General features: G+C 46.1%; 1 protein-coding gene across 6 annotated transcripts in view; it reads left to right on the top strand.

The window, feature by feature from the left end:
• Positions 1-22,438, top strand: part of LOC138285077 (uncharacterized) — a 166,510-nt gene that overhangs the window by 42,731 nt on the left and 101,341 nt on the right. For 4 of the 6 annotated variants that reach the window (XM_069224588.1, XM_069224590.1, XM_069224594.1 and 1 more), the window contains one exon: positions 1,322-1,441. The exons of 1 other annotated variant lie outside the window; for it this stretch is intronic. In XM_069224588.1, the coding sequence (XP_069080689.1) occupies positions 1,322-1,441 (120 nt within the window). The remainder of the gene's footprint in view (positions 1-1,321; positions 1,442-22,438) is intronic. One more of the 6 variants, XM_069224591.1, reaches the window with a different exon arrangement.

The following is a 22,438-nucleotide window of genomic DNA, read 5'->3' as shown; positions in this document are numbered from 1 at the left end:
TCCCTACTCCTTATCGCATTAGCAAAGGGTTCCAAATTAAGGACAAAAATGAGTAGAATGTGGGCACTTCCACTCTCTATGGCAATTGGTTGTTACAGCCTCCCATTATGTTTTCTTTCTAGGTGTTTGATGTTCCAGTTTAAAATGTGTGTTCCTAGGCATTGCTTATGATGGACCCTCCCACAAAAATGTCCAGTCGATTCAGTTAAATGCCTTATAGGTGTCTAGTGACAGAAGCAGTACATTTCTTCTCTTTCTCTGGGCATATTTCAGAATATGAAGTAATTTTTAGGTTTTGTCTGCACAACTTTTGTGCTGTGCTTTTGAAATCTATTCTATTCGATATAAATCTTAAAAGAGGCTTACATTTTGCCCTTGCTTTTCATTGGTTCCTGTGCATGCCACTTACTTTTCCTCAGTTTCTATTGGCTGTAGCATATTTCCTGCATTTACCAATGCTTGTTCCTTGTGTTTTTGCTCTTATCAGTGTCCCGGGACCCAAGTACTGTTTTCATCTGCTTTTGTGGAACTCTTTTTTAGGTTTTGCCTGCGTAGCACTTGCTTTGTTTGTCCTCCGCCCTTTACCAAATCTCTGTATGGCTGCATGCATGTCAAGCCTTTTCATCGGCTTTGCTAGAACTTCTTAATAAGCGTGTCAGAGCCTCTGCACGCTGTGTGGGAAACCATTGCTTCAGATCACAACGCACACTCACCAGTCCCCCTGGGGCCAAAACAGGAGCCCCCTCAAGTGCTTCCTTTTGAACAGCATAATCACTAGCCCGCCAGGGCCTAAGCAAGGACCCACTATAATGCTCCCTAATCTTTACAAAACATGCAACTTGTCAAGCACCAGAAGCCAGCGGGAGCGCCGCATCAGAAGCCAGTGCTTTTTTTCCATTTTCTTTCCATTTTCAACACATCACTTTTACATGTTCTGCTGTTTTAAAAACAGTCTTGAGATAGTTTCTTTTAGATATACGTGGTTTCGGTGTGGGCTGACTAAAGTTCTGTTAAGTTACCCAATCTGGTGGTAAGTGGACTTATTTTCTAAGCTGTTGTAACTGATTTTATTTTTCAGGCTGTTTAGTTGTTGTTTCACACATTTTTGTTTCAGCTGGCCTGTGTCACGTGTCCAACTGGAAGCTGCATAACGCTGTCACTTTCACCCTTTTAAATAACAAACATGTCCTGCTTCCTTCTTTCAAAGCACACTGCAGGCTCATATTTGGCCTGTTTTTTTTAGCAACACGCCATCCTAGCCTTGTGTGTTTTCTTTAACCTGCAGGATTACTTGACATTTACCCACCGTCTTTTCTCCTAGACAGCCTTTATTTCCGTTGGACAGAAGAAATGGAGCCATGGCCGAGTGTGCTGCATGCTAACTCCACCTCCTTAGCTATTATTTTTGCTCCCATCTCATTACTGGGAGAATGGAAACCTGGTAAGTTGTTTTTTTTTTAGTCATTTTCTCTCAGAGCATCCTTCCTTGTTTTGTGTCCCACAAGATCTTCGAACTAACGTTATAAGCACGGCCGTCTCCACCAAAAGGGCAGAGGAGCGTCCCCCCCTCCAGCAGCAACTGCTGCAAATCCTTTCACAAAGTATATTGTCCTTTCCTTGTGAAAGGGGTGGGGCATTGGAGGAGAAGAGCAGAGGGGAGTGCACTGTGCACTCCCCTCAGAGCGCAGGTGTGTTTGGCCAGCCATCTCGGGCCGGCCAAACACACATGCACACAGTGCTGGAGAGAGCCTGCACAGGCTCCTAGTCTGCCTGGGACGCCCTGGCTGGGTGCTCCCAGCCAATCCTGATGCTGCTTTCAGCAGTGTCAGGATTGGCAACAGTGCAAGCTGGGAGGTGTAGATGACGAGGGAGAAAGGAGAGGCGCAGCACGGGAGCGGAGGTAAGTTTTTAAAATTATTTTATTTTAATGTTATTCATTCCCATCACAACTCTCGCACGCCGCAACGCCATGGCCTGGGAAATCACTGCGAGCCGCAACTGGATTTAAGGTATTTAAAGACCGCTCCAAATAATGTTGGAGATGCATCAGGAAGTGATATTTTCAACTCCCAGCACTGTGAGCTGAGCCGCTATAATGCATCATCTTGGTGAGTTATGACTCACTGCAAAGAGTTCACTGCTACTAAGGAAGTGAAATGAAACAAAATACCACATTTCTAGTTCTCAGCTACATAAAAGGAGAGCCAGTTCTACGACTTTTCACATTTTTAGCAAGAATAAAATAGGAGAAATTGTAAGGCCGCTGTCTTCACCACTCACAATAACCATAGCTTCACCACCTCACCTAGCCCTTCTCCCTACTCCTTGCCCTCACCCAGGTTCTCAGTTTTGCTTCCTAACCTGCACCACCTTGTGCTGTTTGTAAAGAAGAGACAGGAGTCCATTCTTTGCTCCTGCCCACCTGCCACACACTACTCTGAATGCTACTGCACTATTCATCACAACTAGACACAACAATAAATTAATAAAAAACACATGCAGACTACTCCTCACCTCTATGCTAAACTACATGCTTAGGTAAGCGACTAGTGTGAAATCAAGGGTACCACTTTGATCATTGTGCACACCCCCAAACCGCTTCCTACATGGGCTACACTACCATTCAACATTCTTCCAGCCAAGCACTGCCTTTTGTTTTATGCACTACCTATCCACTAATGCACCTTCGAGGGCTTAAAGCACTATAACATTGCAATTCCATAAAAGTCAGCTAAAATAAGGCGTGTCTGTCCATAACAAATCCTTCTGTAGTAGAAACAATGAGGATGACTAGTAAGTCTATTGTGCTTCTGAGGCAAGTAACTGGTTTAGTGTTGTACTTTTGATACATGTTTGGCCGACACCAGTGACAACATATATATTATCATACATGGCTGCATATATTTTGGTTTGATTGCCATTAATCACTGTGGTGCAGTGAAATGAGTACCTCTGCTCACTTGCTCATACTGAGAAAATCTGTCCTGTTTCATCACATTCAGATAAGTTTCACCTCTGTGAAAACTATAGGTTTTGTCAATATTTTTTTCAGCATGTTACACAGCAATGAGAGCTGCTGTTTAGCATGTCTCAAAGTTAACAAAATAAAGCACTATGACGCTGCTACCGTTGATTTCGTCATAACACTTTTTAAAACTTTAAGACATGCTGCACAGCAGCTTGTACTGCTGTGTAATATGTCTAAAACATTGACAAAACCAATAGATTACACAGAGGTGAAATCTATTAGCTTTGCCAATGCTTGTTTGGTATTATCCCTGCATTGCCTAGCTGGGATAAAGCCTAACTGATCTTGGATGCCAATATAGAGAGAAGAGGAGCCAGTTTGGCTGCTAAGATTCCAGTAGGAAGTTTTCCATCTCTTTTAAGAAGAGAGATAGGGCAGTAGGTTGAGAATTATGAGTATTGTGTAGGATCTTTTACTGTTTGGGGATAACTGTGAAGGCTGCTTTGTACATGGTATCTGTGAGAATGCCCATATTGCCTATCACATTGAAGAGATGTATGAGAATTGGGGCTAACTTTCAGCAAAAGAGTTTGTAGTAGTTTGTTGCATGTTCATCCTGTCTCAACGCTTTGCATGACTTGAGTCTTTTAATGGCCACAATTCCTTCTTCTATTCTAATTGGCTCATTTTGTGTTTATTGCCAAGTAGGTTGTATCATGTCTCTGAGATGTGTGTCTCAATATGGAAGTACCCAGTCAGGGTCTGCTGCTTGTTTAGAATATAAGTTATGAGCAAATTGCCTGAAAGACTCTACTATTGCCTCGTGTAGGGAATTGGGTTACTGGTTGAGGGTGAAATCCTTCTCAGGCAGCAACCACAATTCTTCTTGGGGTGAGGTCAAATGCAAACCCCAAATTAAACTGTCCTCAACCCCTTGGTAGCATGGCACAGAGCAGTCTGGCTTAACTTAGATGCAATATGTAAAGTATTTGTGCAGCACCTCAAACAGTAATAAAGTGAAAACACCACACAAAAAGGCCCCCACAATAAGTTAGAAAAATAGACATTTCTTTAATAAATAAAACAAGACCCAAAATGACAAAATTCCAATAAGTAGAACTGGTGATATACAATTGTAAAGATTTTGGTGAGGATAGCACAAAAAGGACAAAGTGCCAACTGTGGATATCTGGTTGCGCCATACCGGGAGGAAGTCACAAGTTCAGGCTGACCCCGATGGAGCACGGTCTGGCTACAGGGACCCAGTGAAGCCAGCTGAACAAAGTACCTTAAATCCTGGTTTATGGAGCGTAGCTTGGATCTGTGTCGAAGGTGCGTTGAGCAGCCGAAGCAATGCATTGGCACCGAGATGCTGCAAGGCTGCGAAGCAAGGGTCTCTGTCTTCATTAAGAATCCTATTGCTGGGGCTTCTGATGCCAAGTCCAGTGTTGAGGATGTGGCGTGCTTATAAGGGCAATGCATCGGTTCTGAAGAGTTGCGAAGCTGTGATTTGGAGTCCAACATCATCATCAAGGCTGCCGTTGATGAGAGATGCAAGAGACTCTTCCAAGGATGTTTTTTGCAGTTGGGGTGATGCAGTGGTTCTGAATAGTTGCAATACGATGTGGGTATTTTCGATGTGTCCAACCCATGCAGCAGCAGTGACGGGTCGGTTACGCTCAGGTTTTGCAGCACAGCAGAGGAGATATGTCAGTTAAAAGGATACACAGATGCTGGCTGAGCTCCCTAAGCCCACTTCCAAGGGTCCATAACTGTGGAGGCACCACTTGGCAGAGTGGACTCAAATATGGCAGCATCCAAGTTCAGATACAACGTTGTTGTTATGATCCTGAGGCTTCAGATCAGGAGGCCAGCCAACTACCCCTTGGAGCTACTCCGGGTCAAGAGATGCAGGTCCAGTCCTTCTCTCTCAGGTAAAAAGGCAGCAGCTAAGTACAGAGGGCAGCAGCTCTTTCAGAGCAGCAGTCCAGTAGACTGGCAGTTCTTGTAGCAGCACAGGAGTCCTTCTTCCTGACAGAGTATCCACAGGTCCAGAAGTGTACTGAAGTGGTGGTGTCTGAGGGCCAGTATTTATATCTAGTTGTGCCTTTGAAGTGGAAGTGAAGCTTCCAGAAGTTTTCCCTTTAAGTCTCCTTGCACCCTGTCTTCCCTTTCCTGGCTCCAGACTAACTACAGAGGGTATGCAGTCATTTGTGTGATGGCAGGACACAGCCTATTCAGCTGTAAGTGGGGCTGTGCTCAATGACATCATTTAGAGATTGCCAGGGGTCTCAGCTGGAACCCCGGGCTTACCACTTGCGACCCCTGGCACTGCCTTTGTGACCGCTGGCCTTAGAGGTGTCAGCTCGTCCTGATTGATGTTGCTTGTGATTCCACTTTTCTTGCTGTCTGTCAACTTTTTATTACAGTAATAGTGAATAATGTTTAATTATTCACTATTACGGTAATAAAGAATGGATTACAGTTAGCTGGAATATGAACCCCCTCGGCAGTTAAGGTAAGTCAAAAACGCTTTTAAATATATTTTGTGTGCATGCCTGCAGGTGGGAGTGTGCTTAAGTGAGAAAGTGTGTATGTGTGAATGTGTGTAACTGGCATGTGATGTCACTTCTGCTACCTCTGACATTTTGATGAATTGACGTTCATGACTGGGCCCAGCTCCTCCCTCCCATCCTGCCGGTGATGGCCCATCAAGGCACACCTAGGCTCTCTATTGTGTGTGGCCGTCTACAAGAACTACACAAAGCCCAACTGTCATCTATACCCGGTCATGTGAGCAGATACACACTACAGTAACTAAGGGCCAGATGTACGAAAAAAAGGAATAGCTATTTCCAAATAGGCATTTTATCTGAATCGCTATCTGAAAATTGCTATTCCTTATGTATGAAACACTTGCGATTCCTAGTGGGTCACAAATCGATCTACCGCGTGAATATTAATGAAGTAGGTTACAATTTATGACCCATTAGGAATCACGGCCATCACAGGGATGGTGGTCTGCTGGGTTCAGCAGACCACCATGTTTGTGGTTGCTTTTAAATAAAGCAATCTATTTTTTTTTTTTTACACAGCCCATTTTCTTTAAAGGAAAATGGGATGCATTTAAAAAGAAAACAATTAAACTTTATTAGGTTGAGCATAGCAGCACACAAGCCCTGCTTTTCTGGCGTGTTGGTATCTTTTTGGGCTTTTAACCACGCCCACCTCACACCCATCACTTTCACTCATTCATGACCTTGCCTTTCAAAAATCCTTTGATGACTTTGGTAAATGCTTTACGTTTGTCCCTCCTTGGGGCAGCTTCCTTACCGCCTTGGGGATCGACTCTGTTACGTGGATAATTGCACTTTTGCCGATATGTTTGACAGTGAACAAACTTCCTTTTCCTTTTGAGTCTCTCTTTAGCACTCAGGCTCATGGTGGCTGTGGTGTTTTGAGTCGGCTCGCTTATGTCAACTGTAGGAAGTTGGCTCTGTATGTGCTATTTCAAAGTAAGAAATAGCATGCACAGAGTCAAGGGGTTCCCCTTAGAGGTAAGATAGTGACAAAAAGAGATAGTTCTAATGCTCTATTTTGTGGTAGTGTGGTCGAGCAGTAGGCTTATCAGAGGGTAGTGTTAAGCATTTGTTGTAAACACACAGGCAATAAATGAGGAACACACACTCAAAGACAATTCCAGGCCAATAGGTTTTTATATTGAAAAATATATTTTCTTAGTTTATTTTAAGAACCACAGGTTCAAGATTTACAAAAATACTTTAAATGAAAGGTATTTCACTCAGGTATCTTAGGAACTTTGAATCATCACAATAGCATGTACAGTTTTGGCAAAAATGGCAATCTATTTTAAAATTGGACACTGCAAAAATCAACAGTTCCTGGGGAGGTAAGTATTTGTTAGGTTCACAGGTAAGTAAAGCACTTACAGGGTTCAAAGTTGGGTCCGAGGTAGCCCACCGTTGGGGGTTCAAGGCAACCCCAAAGTTACCACACCAGCAGCTCAAGGCCGGTCAGGTGCAGAGGTCAAAGTGGTGCCTAAAACACTAAGGCTTCAATGGAAATAGGGGTGCCCCGGTTCCAGTCTGCCAGCAGGTAAGTACCCTCGGCTTCGGAGGGCAGACCAGGGGAGTTTTGTAGGGCACCGGGGGAGACACAAGCAGGCACAAAGAGTACACCATCAGCGGCACAGGGGCGGCCGGGTGCAGTGTGCAAACAGGCGTCGGGTTTGCAATTGGTTTCAATGGGAGACCCAGGGGTCTCTTCAGCGATGCAGGCAGGCAAGGGGGGGGGCTCCTCGGGGAGCCACCACCTGGGCTAGGGAAAGGGCTTCCTGGGTGTCGCTCCTGCACTGGAGTTCGGTTCCTTCAGGTCCTGGGGGCTGCGGGTGCAGTGTCTTTACCAAGAGTCGGGTTCCTTGAAGCAGGCAGTCGCAGACAGGGGGAGCCTCTGGATTCCCTCTGCAGGTGTCGCTGTGGGGGCTCAGGGGGGTCAACTCTGGCTACTCATGGGCTCGCAGTCCCCGGGGAGTCCTCCCTGTAGAGTTAGTTTTCCGCAGGTCGAGCCGGGGGTGTCAGGTGCAGAGAGGAAAGTCTCACGCTTCCGGTGGGAAACGTGTGGTCTTTAAAAGTTGCTTCTTTGTTGCAAAGTTGCAGTTTCTTTGGAACAGGGCCGCTGTCCTCGGGAGTTCTTGGTCCTTTTAGATGCAGGGTAGTCCTCTGAGGATTCAGAGGTCGCTGGACCCTGGGGGATGCGTCGCTGTTGCAGTTTTTCTCAAGTGGGGAGAGAGGCCGGCAGGGCTGGGGCCAAAGCAGTTGGTGTCTCCGTCTTCTCTGCAGGGCTTCAGGTCAGCAGTCCTTCTTCGTCTTCAGGTTGCAGGAATCTATCTTCCTAGGTTCTGGGGGCCCCTAAATACTCAATTTAGGGGGGTGTTTAGGTCTGGGGGATTAGTAGCCAATGGCTACTAGCCCTGAGAGTGGCTACACCCTCTTTGTGCCTCCTCCCTGAGGGGAGGGGGGCACATCCCTAATCCTATTGAGGGAATCCTCCATCTGCAAGATGGAGGATTTCTAAAAGTCAGTCACCTCCGCTCAGGACACCTTGGGGGTTGTCCTGACTGGCCAGTGACTCCTCCTTGTTTTTCTCATTATCTCCACAGGCTTTGCCGCCAAAAGTGGGGCAGGTGCCGGAGGGGGCAGGCATCTCCACTACCTGGGATGCCCTGTGGCGCTGTAACAAAGGGGGTGAGCCTTTGAGGCTCATCGCCAGGTGTTACAGTTCCTGCAGGGGGAGGTGTGAAGCACCTCCACCCAGTACAGGCTTTGTTACTGGCCACAGAGTGACAAAGGCACTCTCCCCATGTGGCCATCAACATGTCTGGTGTGTGGCAGGCTGGAAAAACTAGTCAGCCCACACTGGAAGTCCGGTATGTTTTCAGGGGGCATCTCTAAGATGCCCTCTGGGTGTATTTCACAATAAAATGTACACTGGCATCAGAGTGCATTTATTGTGCTGAGAAGTTTGATACCAAACTTCCCAGTTTTCAGTGTAGCCATTATGGAGCTGTGGAGTTGGTGTATGACAGACTCCCAGACCATATACTCTTTTGGCTATCCTGCACTTACAATGTCTAAGGTTTTGCTTAGACACTGTAGGGGCATAGTGCTCATGCACCTCTGCCCTCACCTGTGGTATAGTGCACCCTACCTTAGGGCTGTAAGGCCTGCTATAGGGGTGACTTACCTATGCCATAGGCAGTGTAAGGTTGGCATGGCACCCTTAGGGGAGTGCCATGTCGACTTAGTCATTTTCTCACCACCAGCACACACAAGCTGGCAAGCAGTGTGTCTGTGCTGAGTGAGGGGTCCCTAGTGTGGCATAAGACATGCTGCAGCCCTTAGAGACCTTCCCTGGCATCAGGGCCCTTGGTACCAGGGGTACCAGTTACAAGGGACTTACCTGGATGCCAGGGTGTGCCAATTGTGGAGACAAAGGTACAGTTTTAGGGAAAGAACACTGGTGCTGGGGCCTGGTTAGCAGGCCTCAGCACACTTTCAAATCATAACTTGGCATCAGCAAAGGCAAAAAGTCAGGGGGTAACCATGCCAAGGAGGCATTTCCTTACATCAACTGTTTTACTTTTCACTTGCAATTTATGTGGCAAGAAAAGTCCAGTTAGGAATTTACAATGCTAATATCTCTAACTCGAGCAAACGCGAGACCCATTGCATTGCAAATGCTTGTTAAGAGTAGGCAGCAGTCTTTGAGACCACTGCCTGCTCTTACAAAAATGTTACAATGTTTTTCCAACATTTACAAAGGGTAATGGGTCCCCTGGGACCCGTTCCAATTTGCGAACCCATTCCCACTAACTTTGAGTTGATGCTAAAATGTCAAGGTTTTGGGACTGCATTTCAGTTGCAAAACCTTGTTACATGACACTGGAAACCGCTATTTGGAAGGGACGTTCTGAACACGCCTCTTCTAAGTAGTGATTTCTACACCTAAATTATGATTCTTGAGAATCACAGTTTGGGTGTTTGTGCATCAGGAAAAACATCTTTGCTGTCGCAAATGGCCCGATTTTGAAAATCGGGCTGTTTGTGACGGCAAAAATGTTTTGTATATATGGCCCTAAATGGCTAAGGCAGAAATAAGAAAAAAAGTGGCATTTTCAGAATTGCAATTTAAAATTCGACTGCACCATAAGTTAGGATTTTAAATTGTGATTCTGGAGACACCCTTCCCATTTGGAAACTACACTTATAAACTGTAATAAAGCAACAGTACTTATTCTATTGGAGTGAAAAAACAATTTAGGAGTTTTCAATACTAGGACATATAAAAGGTATAAGTAAATACACTAGTTTTTAAATAAATAAATTGCACCCTAGGGCATACCGTAGGGGTTACTTATATGCATTAAAATATAAAGTTTGGGTCTGGCAAAGGATTATCTGGCAAGGTTGAAATCGCAGGTTGAAACTATACACCCACAGGCCACAATGGTAGGCCTGAGGCATGTTCAAAGGGCTACTTAAGTGGGTGGTACAATCAGTGCTGCAGATCCACTAGTAGCATTTAATTTACATACCATGGGCACATATAGCACCATTATACTAGGGACGTGTAAGTAAATAAAATATTTCAATTGGAGATGAGCCAATGTTATCATGTTTTGGAGGACAGAGCACATGCACTTCAGCACTGATTAGCAATGATAAAGTTTGCAGAGTCTTAAGGCCTGCATAAATGAGATCACAAAAATAGAGGAGGAAGGCAAAAGGGTGTGGGGAAGACCACCCTGAGGCTGACAGGTCAAACACCTCAACATTCTGGACCATATTTCAATTGGCCGAAGCTAGCTTGTGGACCCGGTCTAGATTTGTACAGATTCAGAATTGTACTGCTAATGGTTTACCCACTTTATTAGAGGCAGAGTTGTACCTTTGCTTTGTACAAATCAGGAAGTATTCAGCTTTATCTAAATCTAGAGCCTGAAGTTGGAACTTGGCCTAGGTTTCTATTTGACAGGGATTGTTGGTGCTGTTGAACTATGGATTTGAGTGAGTTTGTTAGCTCCTGCTTTTCAATCTGTTCTGATTTTTGTGTATCTTACTGCTTGCAGTTATATAAGCTTGGAGGGAATTCATAAGGTATTGGGGAGCTGGTCAATTCAGAGATATTGGTTAAAGCACCACACAATTGGCCTCAAATGGTTGTCATGTGTGTTTAGAGTTTGTTCTCTTGGTGGATGTTCAAATAGGGTGATCTGACCTATTTCCATCATTATTAAAAAGTCCCTTACAAGAAGTGATCCAGGCGAGCATATTACTTCTAGGCAGCAGAGTAGAAGGTGAATTCCTTGTTATCCTTATGTGTTTCTCTCCAACCGTTCCTCATTCCTATATTCTATAACCACTATTTAAATTGGGTAGAAGCTGTCCTTGTGGCTTCCATTTTGATTGAGGTCCCAATTTGTGACACTCAAAAGGATCAAGTCTGCAGAATGTTTTAGGCCTGATGGCCTCTAAGTGCAATTGAACTATCAGTAACCTTTAGGCAGTGGTTTTCAAACTTGTTAATGTTGCGCCCACCCCCTCAGTGGAAAAAAGAAATCACTGGGTTCACAATTATTCAATTTAGGTGGCAATGTCTAAATATGGCTAGACTTATTCAAACATTGCAATTAAGGGCCATATTTATACTCTGGTTGCGCCGAATTTGCGTCGTTTTTTTCGACGCAAATTCGACGCAGAACTAACGCCAACTAACGCCATATTTATACTCTGGCGTTAGACGCTTCGGGCGCCAAAGTGCCCGGAGTGTGCGTCATTTTTTAGCGTGAACCCCTTCCTTGCGTTAATGATATGCAAGGGAGGCGTTCCCGTCTTAAAAAATGACTCCCAGGCCTTTACGTGGTATTTATACTCCCGGGCAAAAGAGACGCCCGGGAGTGGGCGTGGCCAAAAACGGCGCATTTGCGCCGCTTTTTAACGCCTGGGTCAGGCATGGCGTTAAGGGACAAGTGGGCTCAAAATGAGCCCAGAGTGCCCTCCCCTGCCCCCAGGGACCCCCCCTGCCACCCTTGCCCACCCCAGGAGGACACCCAAGGACGGAGGGACCCATCCCATGGACATTAAGGTAAGTTCAGGTAAGTATTTTTTTTTTATTTTTTGTGGCATAGGGGGGCCTGATTTGTGCCCCCCTACATGCCACTATGCCCAATGACCATGCCCAGGGGACATAAGTCCCCTGGGCATGGCCATTGGGCAAGGGGGCATGACTCCTATCTTTACAATGATAGGAGTCATGTTGATGGGGGATGGGCGTCGAAAAAAAATGGCGCAAGTCGGGTTACGACGATTTTTTCGACGCAACCTGACTTGCCCCATTTTAAGACGCCCATACGCCATTTTCCCCCTACGCCGGCGCTGTCTGGTGTACGTGGTTTTTTTCCACGCACACCAGGCAGCGCCGGTCTGCTAGCGCCGGCTAACGCCATTCAATAAATACGGCGCCCGCATGGCGCTTCAGAATGGCGTTAGCCGGCGCTAATTTTTTTGACGCAAAACTGCGTTAGCGCAGTTTTGCGTCAAAAAGTATAAATACGGCCCTAAGTTCTGTTACCTTTTAAAAATGCAATAATTATATTTCTGCTGAAAACAAAGCACTGTTAGCTGCATGATGTTTCTTTTGGCAGGAGCCTGGCGCCCCCCCCTGGGATCACGTGAAGCCCCCTTAGAGGGGCTCGCCTCCAGTTTGAAGACCACTGCCGTAAGGTCTTGAGAAGTGATAAATGTCACTAGTGTACATCTCAAATTGTTATATGCTGATCTCATTAATCAATACCATGTATAGCCAAAGGTCTTATTCTGATTAATGATTGGCTAAATGATTGGAAAACATCTAGGGCCTGATTTAAGATAAGTGGCGCTGCACCCAGAGCAGTGTCCATTTTCTTGCATCCCTTAGCGCACCCCTAACGCTACCATATGTGTGCCGTATCTAAGATATGGTACACCATGGCAGTATTTGGGAACTAGCATCAGAATTTTTGGAATGTTTTATTTTTTTTATTGCATTTTATCAAAAATACAACTGTAAGAAAAGGAAAACACTTCCGCCACAGTATAGCAAGTGATTATCGAATTACCTACTCCCTCCACAATATGCTCAGGTGTTCCTTTACAAGCTTACATTATTGTGTCTGCCTCAACTTCCCAGGGCTACAGACCCTGCAAGTCAGTAGGTATGCTGTGAGTGAGACCCATATCTCTTTTGGTCTTGATGCCAGTGGGAGCTCCTCGGCGTACAGCTCCAATTGCTCCTGGCAGTAGCGCATGTCTCTCAACCAGTCCCTGATCGTCGAGGCTTTCTTGCTTCCCCAGTGAAGCGCCATTCTCCTCTTGGCCAACAACAGTGCTATCATTACCAGTGTGCGCAGGCTTGGCCATAGGGAATGCACAATTCCTGGCAGACACATTTTTGGCGTGCACTCCACCACTTCAAGTATAACGTCCGTAAGTGTTTGCGTTACATGAATCCTGTAGCATTGTACTTTCCTACATCCCTAAGCCACATGCAAAAAATCAGCCCTCTCTGCCCCACACCTTGTACAATTATCATCAGTTCTCAGCCCATATTACCAAAGTTGCATAGGAGTGTAATATCTTTGCTGTAGATATTTGAGTTGTATTATTCTAAAGTTGCAATTGGGTGGTTGTACGCCAGTGAGTGCACAGCTGAACTCCCAGTCCTCTGGGCTCAGAGGATCATTTAGTGTAGCGTTCCATTTGTGCAGTGCCAGTGACTCTACCTCTAGAGTATCTTGTAGCAATATATTACATAGGTGTGTCACCATAGCCTTCGGGACGCATGTGTGAGAATGTATTGTAGTGCCTGAATTATAGAAGGCGCTTCCGGGAAGGTATGGTAATGGTTCTTCAGAGCAGAACAAAGTCTGTAATATGTTAAACGCAGTAAAGGTGCGGTCGGCTGGGTATGCGTGAGTTCTGTCATTTCTATAAAATGACCTTCTGGGAACACATCTCCCAATACTCTTATACCCTGACTTTGCAGTAATACAAGCACTTGCTTTTCATGTTTTATTGATAGGTTCGGGTGGCATCGTAGTGAAAATGCAGGAGCATAGAGTGGAAGTTTACCTGCTCGAGCCCCTAGATATTGCCATGCCGCCATCATGCACTTGACTGCACTTATCTTGCTTGTGCATGACAGTGGATTGCCATGCGGCAGTAGGGACTCTAGTGGTATATTGTGCGCTACATCCTTTTCCACCGCCAGATGAGGCATGTACGTCTGGGGGTGTAACCAGTAGTGCACAAATTGCGCCTGGCCACATAAGTAATACAGCTGAAAGTTTGAGGCCTCATAAAACCCCTGCTCATATGGCAGGGCAAGTGGATGGGTACATTGATGAACAGATATAAACATCTAGGAAGTACTATCATTTTAAGCAGTGCCACTCTATCAGCCAGAGACAGCGGCAGCAGCAACCATTTAGAAATTTGATCACCTTGCTTGGTTATGGCGGTGCCATAATTATATCGGACTACCAGGATCTCTATGTATCCACACTCCCAAATACTTGACCACATCTTCACACCACTCCAGTGGGTAATCTAGGCGATGTGATATGGTACTTTGTGTGAGAGGCAGTATTGTAGATTTCGCCTAAATAATGCTTAGGCCAGAGTCCCGCTTGTGCCGTATATACTCAAGAATGACCTGCCCAATATATCTCTGAGGTTCCCTGATGTACAGCACCATATCATCCACATATAGCGAAATGGCCAGGGGGCAACTGCTAAAGCGAAGGGCTGCTACTGCATGCTTTTGCTGGACTATACATGCCAGTGGCTCGAGGGCCAATGCAAATAATTTGGGGGAGAGGGGACAACCCTGCCTTGTACCCCTGGATATGGTCAGTGGTTGGGAAGTAGAGCCGTTTATTGTTACCCGACCTGTCAGGCCTGCATATAGGAGGTGAATCCACCTCATAGACAGAAGCAGTACCCCCATTTGGCCCAGCACTGAAAATGTGTATGTCCACTCAAGTGAGTCGAATGCTTTAGCTGCATCTAGTAGCACCGTAGCTATCAGCACATCTGAGTTGAGATGATGAAGGGGTGCAAAGATAGTGCATAGGTTCTGTGCTGTGGTCCGGTAAGGAATGAAGCCGGATTGGTCCGGTAGAACCATAGTGGGGAGCAGGGGTTGTAGGAGTGTAGCAATTATTTTGGACAGTATTTTGGCATCAGTGATAATTAATGAGAAGGTCCTGTATGACTTCCACTTATGAGGTGTTTTTTCCGGCTTAAGGATGGTGATAATGAGAGCCTCCCACAGAGAAGAAGGCAGCTGCCCCACACTGTATGCTTCCTTATAAACTGCTAGTAAATTTGTGGCTAGTATGTCAACTAACTCTTTATAAAATTCCCCTATGAGGTCGTCAAGACCTGGGGCTTTGCCGTTTGGCAGAGTAGAGATGGCTTCTTTCACATCCTCCACTGTCAATGGCTGTGCTAGATATTCTCGCTGACCATCCGATAGCCAAACCAGCGCTATGTCCTCCAGATATTCTGCAATGTCCGTTTCTGTAACTGTGCATGACTACCATATAAACTAGCGTAGTAACCCTGAAGGGTCGCCAAAATAGAGGGGTGTTATAGACTCCTGTGCCCTCTGTCAGGGATACCACTTTGATATACTGAGATTTGCCCTGTGACCTCAGTTTGCGTGATAGGTTCCTACCTGGTCTTCCCCTCCTTTTCATATGCCCTTGTCACGTGTCGCGTGGAGAGAAGGCGCACCTCTCTCTCTGCCTCCGCCTTGTAGACTGTAATATGCTCCCATATGCTCCCATATCTCTGCAAGTGTCATTTGTTGTCTCATACAGGCTTTCCAGCACTTGTGTGCATATATCTCCCTGTACACCACCTGCAGGCTATACATATCCCCCTTATATGAGCTTTAAAAGCTTCCCATAATGTGAAGGTACTATCTTCGGATCCAATTTTGATCTTGAAATATTCCCATATTGCATCCTTCACACCTGTTTGAAATATTGCATGACAGATGGCAGTAGCGGGGAACCTCCAAGTGAAGGGGGGGAATGTGTGTTGGTAACTCTATCACTAATTTTACTGGCGTGTGGTCTGATAGGTCTTTGGTAAGTGCTGCACATCTGAGGTCCAAGTGCTTACCTCTCTGGTCACCAGCCAGTAGTCCAGCCGGGACCAGGTGCTGTGTATTGATGAAGTGAATGTACTCTCTCTGACTGCTGGGTGTCTCATCCGCCACAGATCTACCAAGTCATGGGCATCCATTCCCTCACATATCGCTGCGGCTGCCCACTTACCCTGCCAGTCCCCACTTGCAGATCTATCCATATCTGGGTCTAAGTAGGTATTGAAGTCCCCTCCCCAGATAATAGCCGTTAGGGGTAGTTCCAGTAGTCAGCACCATATCAGTGTATAAATGTCTGGGTCATCTATATTAGGGCCATATGTAGTGATTATTGTAATCCGGGTGCCATAAAATCTACCCTGTATGATAGCATGCCTCCCTCTGGTGTCTATTTCAGTGAATTGGACTCCCTTGTTTACCAGGACCAGATAGCACATGGAGAATAGGAAGAGACCACTCTAACGCTGACCCAGCGTGTGCCAATGACTCAGTCAGTTGTGCTAGCAAGGTGTGTCTCCTCCAGCAGAGGTATTTGTACATTATGCCTATCAAGGTAGGCCAGGATGTGGCGTGTCTTGCACGGATTGTTCGGTCCCCAGACATTCAATGTTAATAATGTCGCTCAGCCAGTCCCGGGAGCCATGTCACCCCTTGTGTAGTAGGATCTGATGCTCTACAACCGGGGATGTATAGTTGAGCATAGCGTGTGTGAAGTGCTGAATTCTGCTGTGGTGGAATACCGAGCACAACCTCCAACTTTTGGTACCCCATCCCACCACCCACTTTAGTATACCCAAATTGCTAAAGCAACTCTGTGGTGTTAACTTTACATTACAACCTGCTTTACACAGTATGGTAAATACAATCATTAAATCATCTTAATGCTACAACAGTAAACTTGTTGGGGAGTTCCCTCTGGGGGGCCACCAGAGAACTTCAGTGCCCACCCCATTGTCTAGGGGGGTGGCTGGGACTAGTGAGTCCAGAGCTACCATGGTTTGACAGCCTAGTAGTAGGTGTACCAAGCTGGAATCCTGGCTGTAGCTATGGTGCACTGCATGTGGGTAGCTGTATAATTGTCTCTCTGTTCCTGTTGCCATTGAAGGACGATTGTGTGTTTTGCTCTGCCACTCGTCCTCTCATCCATTGATGCTATTGGCCACATATTTCCATCATGAGTCCCACAGCCTCATTGTAGTACTGGAGGCACACCTACAGGGATATTCGTGTCAGTCTTCCAGATCCTCTGGTTCCACAATCGCTAGATCTTTTCTCAGGGATGCCAGCGTCTTGTTATATGTGTGAGCTGCTTGCGAAGTTGTCAATATCTTTGTTTTGCCACCATAGTCTATTCTCGGTCAGGCGGGATAGAGCATTGCATATGATATGCCTAGACCCTGCAATTTCTTTTTGGAAGGGGTGAATTATTTTCTGGCCTGCTGAACTGCTACCATAAAATCCAGGAAAAAGGCAATGGCATTCCCCTGGTATTGCAAGGCGCCCTTTTCTCTGTCCAGACGAAGCACAGCATCTCGGTCCTGGTAGTTTAACACCCTTGCAATGTCAGGGTGTGAGGGTGCCCCCAGCGGCGGACATGTCACCAGAGACCTGTGAGCTCATTCCACCACCAGCATATCGGATAGATTTTCTGCTCCAAATAGTTCCTGCAGCAGAGCTTCCACAAATTTTGCCATCGGTTCTGTGTTGGTGGATTCTGGCACACCTTCTATTCACAGATTGTTACGGCGCGACCATGCCTCGTGGTCTTCATTCTTTGTGCGGATCGCCTCCAAGGCCTTCTCTAGCTTCCAGCATTTTTTAGAGACTGATTGTAGACTGTCTTCAGCATCTGATATACTTTGCTTGGCACCAGTTTTTTGGGTGGATTGTTTGTCTAGCGTGGCTGCCATATGATCAAGCCGAATGTTGAGGGAATCAATCTTGCAATCTATTGAGCTCAGGCTTTGTTGCATGGAAGCTCGTGTCATTTCAAGCACAGGCCCAGTCTGGGACCGCTCATCAGCTTCCTCGGTTATTTGAGCGTCAGATGAGATTTTGGTGCCTTTTTTTTATTCGAACGTTAGTCAGGTCTGCCCACGCTCTGCCTTCCCCATGTCTGGATTGTGCCTGGGCAGGTGGTGAGCACCAGGAGTCCCCTCAGCCGCAGTTCCAGTGTCAGCACCTCGCTGTTCCGTGGTGTGCAGGATACAATTCTGGGAGGGGTGACACACAAAAGGAAGGGTGCATACCGTTCAACACCGGATTCTAGTTAGGTATATCCACATCCGTTGTCACCTGCGCTCCTATGTGTCTCTTACAATTGGTGTATCTGCACAGAGGCATACAGTGATTACCAGTTAACAGAGCGCCTCTTAAGATCAGGTCCCAGGTCCCTAATGTTTTCTCTCAATTGGAGGATGCTAGTAGTTCCTCAAGATCCATCAGTAGGTCGCTCACCCATTCCACTTTGGTGAACATGGGGGAGGGAGGAGGAGGAGTAAGGCAGCTCCCCTGCAATGCGGGTACCAGTGGGCCTTTCACTTCACATCCACTAGCCCTATGTAACAATCAGAGCCAGTTGCCTTTGCCCAGGCCCCCGCTGCCGCCACCGTCAGGGCCTGGGTACCATTACCCGGCCATATGCCTGATACCTGCACAGCTCCAGGCGATTTCCCCAGAGCACCTCATGCGAGCCTGGCTCCACCGGCAACAGCCTCATGCTCCCAGCATTGCCGGGCTGCACCAGCTGACCCCCATGTTCCAATTCAGCACCTCACCTTGTTGCTACTCCTCCTCTGCGACCGCGAGGGTCACACAGCGTCTCTGTATGGATGCCAGCGCTCACTGGCTTCCCCACTACTGCCTCGTGGCCCCACCAAGCAGCAGAGCCCAGGGATCTCCACTTGGGCCTCCTCTCGCCTCCACCTTCAGACGCTGGGCATCCCCATATGGGCTTGGGTCCATCTGGGTCCGCTCACGCCGGTCCACATCTGCTCTGCGGGTGCACCACTGGTGCAGCAGCTTCCTCTGCAGCAATTTCCCCAGTCGCTGTCTCACCTAATCTTAGCCAGTATCCTGCAGCTGTCCTATGTCAGTGCCACCTGTGCCCTTAGTTACTGCCGCTGCCATCTTGCGGCCTGTGATCATGCAGACGGGCTGGCCAGGCCACTGCACCGTTCACCTCAGAACCGGATTCCTCTCCACTATTTTCTGGGACAGAGTATCACCGTGGATGCGTCCGCATTCCAGTCCTCCCTATTTTATTTATTGCAGGAGCTCTGGAGCAGGATATTTGATGAATAGTGAGTCCCACCCGGCAGAGCAGCACTAATGTGAGACCATCTTGTCTCTGGACCTCTGGTGCCCCCCAACTAGCATCAGAGTTTTTTACGCAAGTTCGGAGCTTTGCAGGATTAGCGTCAAAAATGTTGACGCTAATCCCGCAAAGCCTATTGAGGCACATTGTGAACAATGGTGTGCCTCAATTTAACGCCTGCTCTGAGCAGGCATTAAAAGTGCCGAAAAAAATGATGCAAAGAAATCTCCTAGTTTTCGGCCCCCCTAACGGGGGACACCTCCTTTGCATACATTATGCCTGGTGCAGGCATGATGTAGCACAAAGAGTTACAAAGTGGTGCAATGCATGCATGCATTAAGTCACTTTGTAAATTTGGTGCAGCGATTTTGGTCCCATTGGGCCACATTAGCATAAAACAAACGATGCTGATGTGGCGCAAGGAGGTGCTATGGGCTCTTAAATATGCCCCGTACTGTTTCACTGAGCAACTGGTTCTCATTGGCTGTGTATCATTTGTGAAATATGTGCAATATGTATTGTAATCTATAAAACCCTATATAACTACTGTATATTGAGCAAGTCCACTTCGGAACTTAGCTCCTTGCAGCTGTTTAACAATAAAGCTACACTTACAATCTGACTGCTGTGTATCTTTATTATTTTTAGCTTCCACAACATTGCATCTTATTGGAGCCCTCTCTGCAGAATTATGCATGACTGAATTCAAATCTCCTCTCACCAACAGGTCACCTCTTGCTTATCGCAGGGCTTTAGAAATAGCTGTTTTCAAAAACATTTCCTGCTGGATTTTAGGTGCATAAACATTGAGGACTGTTAAACAGTAAAACCCTGTTGATCCTATCACTTGTTCAATTTGATCTGGAAGTTAATCAAAGATATCTTCTGAGAAGGATCCACTACAACAAATCGCTTCTCCTGCTTGTTTCGTATTGGCCAAGACAAAAAACTGTCTAGGGTACAGACAGAATGTAAAACTATGTGTATCTGTGGCAGCTTGTACGTGCAGGAGAGGATCTATGCGTGGAATAGTTGGGCACGGAATTCCTGGTTGGAATACAGAATGTGCATGAGGTGTGATGGGAGGAAAACAACAGGTCGAGGAGGGATCGGAGGATATGGCTAGCATTATTCTTGCTCTGTCCTGTTTGCACGGAATAAACTTATTGAGCCCTCAGACAGGAAACAGATTCTTCATTACAGTATCCTTCACCAAAAGATGTGTATGAGGTAGATATGTGCTCCAGGTTGCTTAGGGGTATTACTATTGCCACGCTCTTAGTAGGACAGCTGAGGCCCATCACATTTTGGATAATGATCCTCACCATGTCAATGTAATTTGGTTCTATCTGTGGTGGTTGCAATAGTAGTGTAGTAGCTACCAGTGAGCCTTTTTTTCACATCAAGGGCAACTTTCAGCATTCTTGTTTTGACCTTATTTGGTCCCAATGTTACACCACATTTTTAAAGAATAACTAAGAAAATTCAAAATTGTTACTTTGTTGGCAGCATTCATTATGGTAATCTTCTATCAGGTTCCTAGACTCAGGTCTCCTCTCCTTCCCCTGCCATTGCTTGTTCTATTAACATGTTGTGGTCTGTCCTGCCCCTATGTGGCAGGTTAGATCTTTGTAGGAGTAAATGGGGGCAGTTGTTGTACCATGCTTGTTCAGCAAAAGTAAGTTCCTGGACCCCATTTTCTCCATCTCTCTGATAGCTGGCTATTTTGCTTGTTCTATTTCTTTTAGAGGAGGCAAATAGTATTTGTGGTGATTGTTGATTGTGTGCCATCTGAGATCTATGACACTTGTATTTTCTCAACAGGAGTTTATACTATCACTTGAGTCACAGGATATTTTGGGCTACTTGTCTTTTTATAACCAAATTTATGACTGTCCTGCACAATGACCAAGTGAAAGGGTAACCCCACTGATAGGGGACATTGTGTTGGTGGAGGTAGTCTGTGATTGCCTTCATGTTTCATTTTCTTTGGATTGTTGCAGTTATATTATTGTAGAAAGCCAACATACAGCCTTCAAAGATAATATGGGGTGAAGACCATGCAATTGCGCATTTGTCTTTATGTCCTCCTTTGTGTTGAAAAAGTTTACACTTTTTAGGATAGGAGGTGGTGTTTCTCTATGGTAGGTTCCTGGATTTGTTCTATGAATGCGGTTGAGCCTTGTTGGCGGACATTTAGGTGATTGTGGACTTGTTAGAGGAGGCGTTGGATTTAAGCCTGTATATCTGTGCCTTGCACCATAGTGCTAGGATGCCTGCATTGGTGCTAAGCTGCTGAAACAGCGCCAGCGCAGGGAGAAACAACAGGAATGCACTGTATTGGATAAATATGGTGCATTCCTGCCCTTTCACTTTTACACAGGACAGTGCAGCTAGGTGACGTGCTGCGCTGCTGTTAGACCTGTCAACTCTTGGCATGGTTTCCCCTGTCTTTTTTGCTTCTGACTGCCTGTTTTGGATCCTGTGCTGTTTCGTTTTTGCAGGCTTTAGGACTTTGGGCACTTTACCACTGCTTACCAGTGCTAAAGTGCAATTGTTCTCGGTCTAAATTGTGTTGGCAACTGGTTTATCCACGATTGGCATATTTGATTTACTAGTAAGTCCCTACTAAATTGCATTATGTGTGCCTAGTAGCTGTAAATCAAATGCTACTTGTGGCCCTGCAGCAATGATTGTGCCACCCACATTAGTAGCCCTGTAAACATGGCTCCGACCTGCCACTGCAGTGTCTGTGTGTGCAGTTTTAAACTGCCATTTCGACCTGGCAAGTGCACCCACTTGCCAGGCTCAAACCTTCCCTTTTACTGCATGAATGTCACCCCTAGAGTAGGTCCAAGCAGCACCATGGGCAGGGTACAGTGTATTGAAAATGTAATACATGTACTTGTCTGCTTTACATGTCCTGATAGTGAAATACTGCTAAACTTGTTTATCACTATTGCATGGCCTATCTCTCCCATAGGTTAACATGGGGATTGTCTTGAAATATCTTTTAAATTTAACTTCCCCTTGGGAACAGAAATAGATATGGAGTTTGGGAGTCTCTGAACTTACAATTTTAAAATACATCCTGTGATAAAGTTGTTTTTTGAATTGTGAGTTTGAAAATGCCACTTTTAGAAAGTGGCCATTTTCTTGCTTAACCATTCTGTGCCTCTGCCCGTCTGCTGAATAAACTTCTGGGTCAGGATGACAGTTGGGCTGTTTGTGCATTCACTCTAGACAGTCACTCAAAAGGAACTGAGGTGTGGCCTGCATATCCTGATAGCCCATCAAAAGGATGATGGGTCTTCCTGAGCTAGAGTGATGGAAGGAGCTGGCAATTGCACCTGAATAGGGTTGTGCCTGTACTTACACAAATTAGTCTCCAACCCCCTGAAGTGTGTCTGGGGCCAAGACAG

Source organism: Pleurodeles waltl, chromosome 3_1, assembly GCF_031143425.1.
Source record: "Pleurodeles waltl isolate 20211129_DDA chromosome 3_1, aPleWal1.hap1.20221129, whole genome shotgun sequence".
Lineage (NCBI taxonomy): Eukaryota > Metazoa > Chordata > Amphibia > Caudata > Salamandridae > Pleurodeles > Pleurodeles waltl.
The sequence above is the reverse complement of the archived record's forward strand: the minus strand, read 5'-3'. Positions and strand labels throughout refer to the sequence as shown.